This window comes from Rhopilema esculentum, chromosome 13 (assembly GCF_057945365.1).
Source record: "Rhopilema esculentum isolate cy_ngs chromosome 13, ASM5794536v1, whole genome shotgun sequence".
Taxonomy (NCBI): Eukaryota; Metazoa; Cnidaria; class Scyphozoa; order Rhizostomeae; family Rhizostomatidae; genus Rhopilema; species Rhopilema esculentum.
In genome coordinates this window covers 7,852,501-7,864,155 of record NC_142827.1, presented here as the reverse complement: position 1 = coordinate 7,864,155, position 11,655 = coordinate 7,852,501, and the positions used below count along the sequence as shown (strand labels likewise).

At 35.3% G+C, this 11,655-nt stretch overlaps 1 protein-coding gene across 1 annotated transcript in view; it reads left to right on the top strand.

Moving 5' to 3' along the window:
- The window catches only part of LOC135692123 (protein unc-13 homolog D), a 31,223-nt gene that overhangs the window by 1,533 nt on the left and 18,035 nt on the right, over positions 1-11,655 (top strand). Inside the window, exons 2-16 of the mRNA XM_065210160.2 lie at positions 308-494; positions 888-998; positions 1,533-1,592; positions 2,093-2,120; positions 2,308-2,346; positions 3,716-3,896; positions 4,833-4,877; positions 5,487-5,564; positions 6,308-6,392; positions 6,679-6,786; positions 7,695-7,805; positions 8,211-8,317; positions 9,320-9,437; positions 10,695-10,819; positions 11,132-11,219. Coding sequence (XP_065066232.2) covers positions 308-494; positions 888-998; positions 1,533-1,592; positions 2,093-2,120; positions 2,308-2,346; positions 3,716-3,896; positions 4,833-4,877; positions 5,487-5,564; positions 6,308-6,392; positions 6,679-6,786; positions 7,695-7,805; positions 8,211-8,317; positions 9,320-9,437; positions 10,695-10,819; positions 11,132-11,219 — 1,471 coding nt within the window. The remainder of the gene's footprint in view (positions 1-307; positions 495-887; positions 999-1,532; positions 1,593-2,092; positions 2,121-2,307; positions 2,347-3,715; positions 3,897-4,832; positions 4,878-5,486; positions 5,565-6,307; positions 6,393-6,678; positions 6,787-7,694; positions 7,806-8,210; positions 8,318-9,319; positions 9,438-10,694; positions 10,820-11,131; positions 11,220-11,655) is intronic.

Below are 11,655 nucleotides of genomic sequence, written 5' to 3'. Positions count from 1 at the left end.
GTGCTAGGCTAAACAATAGACTTGAATTGACTTTTGACATTTTGAAAACTAGACTTTATAAGCTTACAATATTGGCAGAGTGCCTGAATTGTATCAGCTAGAATACAAGTATTTTTAAATCTTTTATTTTTTACAGGTGGCAATAATTATGGCTATCTAAATCAGTCCTTTTTTACATGTGTAGCATTGTACAACAGCAGCCCTAGGTTTGATTTGGTTTAAGAACTAATATTTTAAGAAAATGAGGAATGTTAACAAAATCTGATGATTTCTAATAGCTGATAATAATGATAATAATCTCTTTTAGAGCACAAGCTCTTGATGGTGCTTTCTTTGAAGCATTCTCGTCTGTTGATCAAAAGCAGAAAGGTCTGATAAAGAAGGCAAAGAAAGAATCCAAAAAACAGGCAGAGACACTCATTGAGAAGCAAGAAGCAGATACAAATTCTGTATTTTATCCCTTGTTTTCAAAGGATTCATTTACACTTAATCAGGTATACAATTTCTATTATCTTATGCAATTTCTAATCGATTATGTTAACTACTAATATAACAATCCAACTCTATTTATCTTTTGATCTTGATTGTCATTAAATACTTAGCAATTAGTTTGTCTTTACCAAGGCAACAACTTGTTAGGTACCATTGTTAATCAAATGCATTCTGAATGCAGTTTGATATAGTATGAATTAACTTTCTGTCTGTTTATCTTGTTCACATTATTGCCTTATATCAAGATAAAACTTAGGAATATACTCTTAGGTTGTCTTCCAGACCACCTTACCTTCCTCCATTATCTGTAGGTTTTTGTCCCTAGCAGAAAAATCATGTCTCAGCATCTCTGGGTATTCAAGCTATTATTTTCATTGAATAAAGATTTTCTTTAGGCCAAGCTGATGTATGAAGAGCTGTTGTATGTAACAAGCCATCAACTTGGAAAAAGAAAGGTTGGAGCCAATGAAATAAGTCCTGGTGAACTAATAGTATATGGGCAAGAGGTAGTAGATTTGTAACTTGTATGTGTCAAATGTTCTTCACAGACAGCTGTTTGTATTACATAACAAACTTCTATAGCCAGTGAATCAATGGAGATGAGATAGCTTAAACCAGATATCATAGAATTCAATACTAATTTCTGGAAATCCTATGCTACAAAACTAAACTTTACTCAACCTAAAGAACAGGGCTGTTGCTAGCTTTTGTGCTCACATGGGTTGCTCTGATCCCATTTGCCAACAAAGTATAAATTTTGTTGATTACTGCATGATAAACTTGACAGGTATATTGGCCATGAAACTCAAAGTGAACTCTACTATACTTTTCCAAGAAAGGAAGACATATTTCTAGCTGGGGCAAGGACCTTTGAGTGTCTCCTAGAGGGATCAACAAAGGATGTTGAGAAAATAAAAAAAGTTTGGCAATGCAATTAACCTATTTTTAAGTCACCCAAGAGAAAAGGACTACACTTCCATAGCCCTAATCTGGCTTATTAAAATCCTTTTTATAAGTTATCTTAAACTTTTCTTCATTAGGCCTTTGGTATCAGTAGAGATGACCATAAAAAGATTTACAAGAAGGTCAGGGATAGAAAGGTAATTGTTTTTTGTTCGTACAGTAGAAGGGTAAATAGTTTTTGAATGTATTGCAACCTGGTGGACATGGCAATCTTTTAATTTTTTAGTTTCCGTTATAGCCATAATCTTAGTAATTTTAGAGAAAATATTGTATTCATGAATGCCTTTTGTGGTAGATATTAACTTTCATGTCACACCATTCTAAAAGTCCAAGATACACTTGTGAATATATGACATCTTAAAACCTGAGTCTCACTTTCAAATAAAATTCTATGGGGATCAAACCTGGACCAGGTCCATCCGTTTATAAATTTGCATCTCTGAAGGGGTTTTCCAATCATCAATGTAAATGCAAAACCTATATGTTATCTTCTGGATCCAATCCAGATGGTTGTCTGAGGCTGAAGTGGTTTTAATGATAGTGACCTTTTCTTGGCAGTTTGTGGCCGAGTCCCAAGAAGATGTTGTGAGTTTGTTTTTAGCACTATTTAATTCCCATTTGCTTTGTCCACAAACAGCCTCCAAGGACATTTGCCATCGTCACTGGTATGTTTATTCGAGATTCTTTGTAAAAGAGTAATATATGAATTATGATAAAATGTTTTCATTTCTTTCCAGTCATCAATTGAGTCATTGCGATTGATATATTTTTTGACACGTTGGTATTTGTTCCAATGATAACGTTGTCAACTGATTTTGTCCCCGATTATCATTTGCTCTTTTCTCTTCTAAGTCGTGGAAGCAAAAAATTTGGAGGCCAAGGATGCTAACGGTGAGTGTTTAAGAATGTTTCCAACTACTGTAAAACGTAAACCTCTTAAACGGATACTCAAGCATGTAGCAACGTTTTGATGGGCTTAGAATGTGACAGTAGATAGCTCTATTTCGACGTAAGTTTCTAGGCCATAAGTTTTTAGATCCAAGTGAATGTTGCGCGTTATTTACCACCGTCACCATCAACCGGGCCATACCTATTGGAGCATGTGAGGTGTGACATCACCCACCCCCCCTCCCTTCAAAAATATTTCGTGTCAGTAACAAGGATATTTTGCTATTCAGGAATGCTTCTTTGGCGAGTTTTAAAACCTCTCGGCAAATAATGATTTGCCCACTTTTTCAACACAATGGTACCTCGACACCCCTCTGGAGCACAATAGCTTCTGACAGCCCTATTCATAAGCGCAAAGTAATCTCAGTAGCCCACTAACCACAATTTCTATTGCCCGTGCGCCTGTATGTAAAAGCCTTATTCTAACAGAATTGTCAATTTTTTTCCTGTTTGTTGAGGCTATTAATTTTTTATTGGATTGTTTACCATTTTCGTTTGCCGAGTATCTGTTTGCTGCTGTGTATAATCTTTTGATATGAAACAAACAGCATGAAAATAAACGCGTATTTTCCATATATGTTGAGCTTTTACCACCTGCTTTTAGCGTGATTCTGTTTATGTAAGCCTCAGCCTAAACAAAGGTGCTACCAGCATCTGTAATTATGAATATGTACACGACTAACAGCGTAATTAGAAAGCAAGTTTTACGTTGATATTCCTTGAGTTGATAAATTTTACCCGTATCCTAATTGTAAGAATATAGTATTGCAATAGGTTACAAGTTCTCATAATGGTTTAAGGTTTCTAAAAGGGTCATTTATACCTGTGTAATGTTTTGTTTGTGTCTCATGTTTAGATGAAGGTGCAATTCACTTTTGTAAATAGGGTTCAAGTTTTTTCCAAAACAAAAGGATTTCCAGAATATACCGATAAAACAATAGTATTTCTACCAAAAATGTACGAGAATTCCCCTTGTTTTAGATAACATTTTACTTAGAAAGGATGCAAATTCATAACAGACGAAATTATGTTTCGAATAAATGTTTGGCAATCGTTTGAAGGTGCAATGCTTTGCATGACAGAATTTCTAGGGCCCTGTTTATTTCAATGAGTCCCTGTCAGTTGGATCTGTGCAGTGTCTTGTGCTAATTCTGGCTTCATTTGTTTTCATATCCATTGTAGTAAACATTTCTACTGGTACAGCTCCTAATATACTTCATTTTTATTTAACTCTCTATTTTTCATCTTTTGGTTTCTGTCGGTTGATGCCCGAAAGAAGACACATGCCTTTAAACGTTTGTTCGTACTTCAGGTTTGAGTGATCCGTACTGCATGTTGGCAATCTTAAAAGATACTGAAGGGAGAAAAACGAGCAAAGATGGAAAAAGAAATAAAAAAATAGTCTTGCGAGAAATTCGCGATGAAGAAAGCGTGCAAATAAGCAAAATAAAAATGAACACATTGAATCCTGTGTGGCATGAGCAGTTTTCTCTGTAAGTTGTATCCATTGTAATATGCAATGCTGTGATATGATGCATTTCCTCAAATGTAGAAATGTCTATTTGACATACCAGTATAGATGGCTCTTAGGTCAGAGGAAATGTAAAACCGTGTTCATTTTACCACACCATATGATTTCTTCCAAAGTTATTTGTAACACTCAACAACTTATTTGTCTTTTTTATATTTTTCATTTCTTATCCCAATTACCGATACTTCCTCCTCCCTTCCCCCAGAACCATGCTGATTGTTCAGGGAAAATACATGTCACATAAATAAGCAGGCTTTCTTGACCCCTACGTCATTTCGTAGAAAAGCAAAATTGTTTCAAGGGAAAGAGGAGGATGGCTGACTCTGCTCTTGGAATCTTTGTTTCAAAGCTTTTAGCTGGGATGGTACCTCTTAACGAAAAGTGGTCATCATACATCTGCCTATGAGACAAATGATTACGAGTCTTTTTCAAGAGGACAGTCAAGGCAGGGTCTGGGGTAGTACGTCTGTTGCTGTCATTTACCTTAATTACGACTGTAAACCTTTCTGAACTCTGTTTACAACCTTACATGTTCAGAGTTTACTATAATGTAAGATTTTTCGATTGTATTTATTATTGCTGTTTCCAAAGTAGTACATTATTTTGTTTATGCTAAGTTACCTCAAAAGATCTTAAACGGGTAAATTACAATCACAGAGTATTATTATCATAGAAAATTGCCAACAGGAAGATCATATTGTGTTAAAGCTGTGGTAAAATAGATATGTTATTTTATCAGACCATTATTTTATTACCGGTGCTGTTGAGTTGTCAGCGAGCATGAAAATGTGATGCAAAAATTATTCTACATTGAACTACTTCTCCAATCACAAGCAGTATCTCTAATCACTGCCTGCTTCGATTTCTTCTTTCTGTATGAAATACTTTTAATTTTTAGCGAACTTCGTGACATCAAAAATGAGATCTTAAGAATCGACCTCTGGTATGTTAAATGAGATTTTTTATACTATCTGTGTGATAATAGCTTAGAAAATCTATCTAGAATTGTCATTTCTAACTTAACAATTAAGAGATCACATGCTATAATGCATGAACTCTTTTTTGGGTCAAAGTAACGAATGGAAGATGTCATCAGAAAAGTTGTTTATGTTGCTAGGTTGACAGGGGCAGATACTTGTTTTTATGAAATAAAAAGCTTCTTTTAAGTTTTCGTTGATTTTTATTATTCCACCTTATTTTACACCAAATTATGCATATGAATATTTCCCAGGTTCAGCTATACGATAAATTTTTCACTGGATTGGGTTATTGCTTAGTGTTGAATCTTCACTCAGATTTGGATCTGCACCCTTTCGAATGTGCACACGTTAAGATACTTACGGAAAATTTATAGATTACAATGCAACTGTAAGTAATCTTTCGGCTGGCAACCCTCCGATAATGTAACATCGGATTATGGCCAAAATGTGAGGTTTTGTATGGGTCAAATATGGATTAAAATTAAATCGAAGATGAAGAGTGCGTTTGGTTTGCTCCTTGCTCTGATTTAGTTGTTCCCATTAATTATTTGCTGATCTTGAATATTTCCTAGGGATAAGGATGATTCGTCAGTGTTTCTGGATGAAGACAATCGAATAACAGCAATCAAGGGTTTCAGTGGCTTCAACAGGTTAGGAGCCTCATGATTTCACCTCAATTACTCTTTATTCAGCTATCTACACATTATTTAGACTAGTTATCCAACTGCTTTTAAACATCTTACTGATTGTAAACATTTCAGTTCTTTTTAGGTTGAATTCAGTGTCATGAACTAATGATCTCTTAAGTAGCATGAAAAATATGGAGGATTACCATTGGACACGTATTTCAATATTTAGCTACATCATTATGTATATGCGTGCAAATGGTCGTCTGAGCTACATTAAGTGTGTTTGATCGAATGCCATGTTTTTTACCCGTTTCAATTCCAGTCCTTGCTCATTGTCAGATTTTAAACCTTTCATATCTCATTTCTCCTATTCGACCCCCTTTCTATTTAAGAACTTAGAGAATTCAACTATTATTCAATCAAAAAAATATCAAGCCCTCAGTCGCCAATTTATCTTATATTTCTTCCACTTTTCTACTGTATATACTTAAACTTTCTTTATTAACTACTTATGCCAAATTAATTTCCTTTCGTACCGCAAGATAATTGAAGCTAACTAATTTTTCTATCGACATTATTTCTCAATCTCTCAGATACGACTGGTGAGGAAACTCTCTTGTTACGTTGAGAGTGTCATCATATTACCTTTAAGTTGTATTTGACCTTTGGCCATACTTGGTCATGTTACTATTTGACCATTTGGCATCTTTGTAATTTGGATTGTACATAGAGCAGTGCATTATAGATCTTAATTGTTCTTGAAGGTTTCTGAAAGAAGTTGCACAGTCTACCAAATGTGATTTAAAGTCAATGGATGATTTCCTAGGTCTTGTCGAAGTCTACATGCGGGTGAGTCATCGTCATTTTTAACGCTGTTTGTTGTGTTTATTGTGCAGTGTTGTTAAATGTGGTAAAATCTGACACCAAAAATGACACCTCAAACAGCAGCCAAATCATTTTGTTCAAAAGCTGCTTCAATCAGACTGTTGTTAGAAAAAATATAAAAAATCTCTATCAGTTGTAATGAAATCTATTATGTACGGCAGTATTCAACAAACCTTCATGCTTCGATGCTCTCTTCATTCTATGCCTCAATGATGCAACATATTCTATTTTGTTTCCATTTTTCCTGTAGGACATACCGACAGATGGGCTAGAGGAGGATTTTGATCTTGAACCAAGGACCCATAAGTCACATGTTCAAGGCACCTTGAAACTGAAAATAAGGCTCTCAGCTGATCAGGTAACTAGTCGAGCTTCAGCCATAGCAATTTCTATTGATTGAAACTCAGTAAAGAAAACAAGCAACAGAAAGTAAAGAAAACAAGCAACTTTGCAAAATAACGCCCATGTTTGACTGCAGCCCTGGACAAACACCTTCCTCCACCCCTACCTTAAATTTGATATATGTACTATTAAATATATGATCTTCTAGACTTTGAGTCGTAGAGATAGGGTGAAAGGCTGTACTTTGTATGTTGGCTATCCGGCGTTCCGGCGTATGTTTATGTATTTGTCTCAGAAGCTATGTCATGGACTGCAGGTTGCCCTCAAGTTTAGGGCTGTGTGTCAGAAGCTATATCGTGGACTGCATGTTGCCCTCAAGTTTAGGGCTGTGTTATTGCTTTCTTTCATAAATATTCTAGGGGAGAACCCCTTTTCGGACTGAATTAATTGTTCGATTTTTATTCAAAACATTTCATTTTTTGAAGCTGCCTTAAGTTGGTTTCTGTATATCATCTTCTGATCTGTAAACTGAAACTTCTTTCAATTCAAAAGGATCACGCTCCTACCAAACGAAAGACTTCCGTTATCTACGAGTTTACATACCAGTGTGATTCTGAAGATGTAGGACGCACAACCCAACAAAATTGGGGGATAGAATAAAACAGCATGTCCCCTATAGCATTAGAATTAAAACACTCCCCCAAAGAGAACAGCCTTGTCGGTCTTGCAGAGCAAAAACGACAGCCAAAACATGCGATTCCGCTATCGGGCAGCATTTACTAGAAAACCCAGATTGTACCAAAAACTGAAACCAATGAATATTGCTGAAAATAGTCAGCTGACTTCATATGGTGTTGTTTAAAACAATGATTATATTGAAAATATGTTAGATTTTGATACAATGATTCAAATGACTCTTTGCAGGAAAACAGAGAGCCGATCGATGACGTCACTCTTTCTTCACCAATGAAATTCCAAAGGAGGCTACTCAAGCAGTTTCTGAGACACGATTATGACCAGTTCTTTAATTCAGGGGTATGTTTCTACATCCATCGGTTTTAAAGCTATTTCAACCACGATCAACGTAACTTTCCTTTGTTTCATTCAAAAATTCTTATAATGCTTGTAACAAACATTTTAACGTGCTTCGTGTCTTTTATTTTCCTTTTTGTGTACTTCATGTGGTTTAAATATAAGAAGCATAGTTTAAAGAATATCATCTAGTACAACTGAGGTAGCCTTAAAAATTAATTTGATTTTGAAGGATAATGTCTTGTGTTCCAGAGCTTAAAAAGCTAGTCCTCAACACCAGTTTTCTAACCGGCCTAGTTTTATACAGGAATTCTACTTAAATCAGTCATATGAAGCTCATGTTTAGAGACTTTTGCCTTCAGAGTGAAGAGGTTATTGCTTTGTGTAATGAAATAGTGTTTTTTGCAGGAGTTCAAGAACCAAGCTTGGAATATGCAGTTGTCCGACCATGCCACCTATCTACTAAAACAATTTACAATCCAAGGTTCTCTGACGCCCTACCAAGAATCTGTTGTGTAAGCCTGCTGGTTAAATTAACCTTTCTTATAATCTTATCTAGAACTGTATTTTTCATCATGGCTTTTTTCTAAGAAAACTAAGCTCCTTTTAAGGTTTTCTCCTATTTTTATGACGTGATTTCATCGTGTTTTCGAAAGATTTACGATAGCACTAAAGGAAATAAGCATTTAACACACGTGACTAAAACCCTCTTTGCCAGTTTTATGATGGCCGAAAAGTGATTCAGTCCGAGTATGATGACCTAGTTACCATTTTCATTCATGCAACAACTACCTCCTCTCCAATCCAGAATCGAAGGGTATGTGTTTTTGATAGCAGAAATGTCAGCAATGATTCGGGGGAAGGGGTCGGATACAAATTTTCAACACCATCTGTCCAAGATGTTTGATGCCAGTCAAAGGGAGTAAACAGAAAAGTTGAATCGGTTGACCTGTTTTGTGTGACTTTTCTGTTTCTATGGCAAAAAACGTATATTACGAGCGATCCCTGCTGTATATACAGATAAGATGTTACGGATAAGAAACAATCTCCCTTGGTTGACGTAGTATTTGGTCCTGCTTTTGTCATTATGCTATCATTTACTTTTTGGTCCTTTCTCAGTCAAAACAACTATTTGGTTCTAGCTTAGATTGATATTCTCAGCCCCTATCGTTAATATTCATATTGGTACCTCAATCGTTTCTGGAACTCTCTTCATGTTTAAAATGAAATTTCAGTTTGGATAAGATGAGAAAAATATTTTTAAAACTTCGCAGTGATTTAAATGTGATTAATATCTGCCCTGCGTAGTAGAGTCTCATCAAACCTTTTGACGTTATTTGTTCAAATCCAAGTATTTGACACTATTTTCCCATTGCATCGTTAAATTGATATAAGTGTTCAATCATTGCTTGAGTAGGCCGCCAGCACTACGAAATTCCAAAGCGCTATCTCTCAGTTTTCACACAAATAGTACACTTCATGTATCACAGTATATATGTTTACCCTCTTTTATCCAGAAAGCTTGAGGTGTATTCCAGTTGCATTCAAGATGTAGTTATACCAATGGAGCCACTTATAAGCTTGATCGAGTTTGTAAAAAGCTGTGGAAAGAAGAATGAATTGGATGAATACGAGGTATGTTTTAGATGTAATATCAACCTTAATTGCAAACGAGCCAATTTTTACGGCTCAAAAAAATCTGACCTACAGTTTATTTAGACAGAATAAGACCTTTATTTTGGAAACATTTTATAGCTTACCAAGGTTTTTGTTTTCATGCCAGTCAAGTCAAATCTGCATGCATAGTTTAGGCACAAGGATATAAGAATTTTCTTCAGTATTGCTCCCTGTACAACCAGAGTTGCGATTTAGATTCTGTTAGTCAAATCGGCACGTATTGTTCTCGAATTGAAGATAATAAGCATTTTCCTTTTCATCGCTTCATGCAAGGTGAAATGCTCAACAATCTCTGTTACAAGCTTTCAGAAATCCCCAGTCTTGATCTTGATACTTTTGATACTGTACCCTTCTTTGTTTACCTAAGTTTTTAAAACAAAGTTTCTAAGTCTTTAGGAAATAATTTCAGCAGCAGTCATTATTTTTGTTTTGCCGTTTGGTCTACTTAAAGCTTACTTGATACATCCTCTAGCACCGATTCAATTTTTTTTATATCCTCGTAGAGTTTAATTTAGTTCTGTATTTTGAATATGTCTATCTTACGTTTAATGTCATTTGTGATTTATAGGATAGATTGAACCATCTAGAACAGGGGTTGGTTATTAAATTTCGAAAGGAGCCACATGAGAAATGTGCACTGTGTTTGAGGGCCGAACCAACGATAACTTTATTTTGTGCAATGTCTATTTTTTCCATTATGTAAAAAGCAATAAATTACACCATATTTTAGCCGCCACTGGTTGCCAGAAAAATACAGATATTACATCAATATCTAAATCAATATGTGAAATTATGGCGAAGGTCGAGTTTAAGATAATATTGTAAAAGTATTTTCAAAAATGGCACAGTTTTCAAAGTAAAATTAACACAATTTTATATCATGAACATCATCCGTGTTTTGTTCGACCAAACACTAGGTGAATTGTAATGACCACAAGGTGAATTGATATTAATATCCAAACTTTGATAAAAGATATCGATATGCACTTTTTGTTAACTCCTAGTTATTAAGCATAAAAAGCCACCAACCCACTAATTATTTGTATTAATACTTGTTAGATACATTATTTGACAACGCCTTTGAATATTTTTCACAGTTTTGCCCAACATTGGATGTAGATCAAATTGGTTCTGAACTGAAGTACTTCTATTCCTCTTTGTAAATGCTCAAACTTTGCTCTTCGATTCTTTTTGACAAATTGCTTCTATCTCCAGACAGAACTTTTCATCAAATCAGTGGATGATTTTATCACATACTCGATGGCGTTAATAAGAAGGCACTGTTTGATTTTTCCGCCAACAGGACCAGACCAATGTCTTCGCCTCGGACAGCTACTTCTGTACGTACTCTCTGCATTTGCTAAATTTGTTACGTGTTTTGATATACATATTCGATACAGCAATAAACGTGTCTGATTTTGTCTGAAAAGAAACCCTTTGCAAATGATTACTAAGAAAATTCCCCATTAAGCTACCGCCAGACTTGCTGCAGAACGTGAAGGAGTCCGTCTCCAAAGCATGATGGGTCGGAACAAATGAATTCTCAGCCCCCCACCTTGAGCAGGTAAACCTAGGAAGCTTTCTGTCCTGTTGACTGGAACCCGGAAGTATTTGATATGCTTTGACTGATTTCGCAAACAATCTTTTTGCAGATGTATGCTGAATTTATACAAACTGCCCTTGTTTAAGACTACGTATCCGGATCGAAGGATATCACGTGAGCTTGAGAGTGAACTCAAGGTAATCAGTGAGATCATTTTGCTTTCACACGATTTTTTCTATAACCAAAGTTTGTGTATTTTGCATCGTAGGACTGAGTTTGACAGTCAGCTGACCATACTGTCACCTTTATGATGTAACCGTTTATAAATACCAATCAAAGCTTTGTAAATAATGTAACCCAATCAGGTCTAAAGTTATTATGCAAAACATCACCTGGAAAAATTCATAGCTTAGTCTGAAAGAATGGTATGATCTGGCTTTTGATTATAATGATCTGTTTAAAATGCTGATACTACGACCTTCATGATCTGCTTTATTGATAACATAACTCCAGCAGTTCTGAAATTACTTCACAAAAACCTGATATACCCAATATTTCACCTGATATAAATCGGATTAAATCATATAAGTTTTTTGATATTATCATAAGATTAACATATATCTATTGCTAACT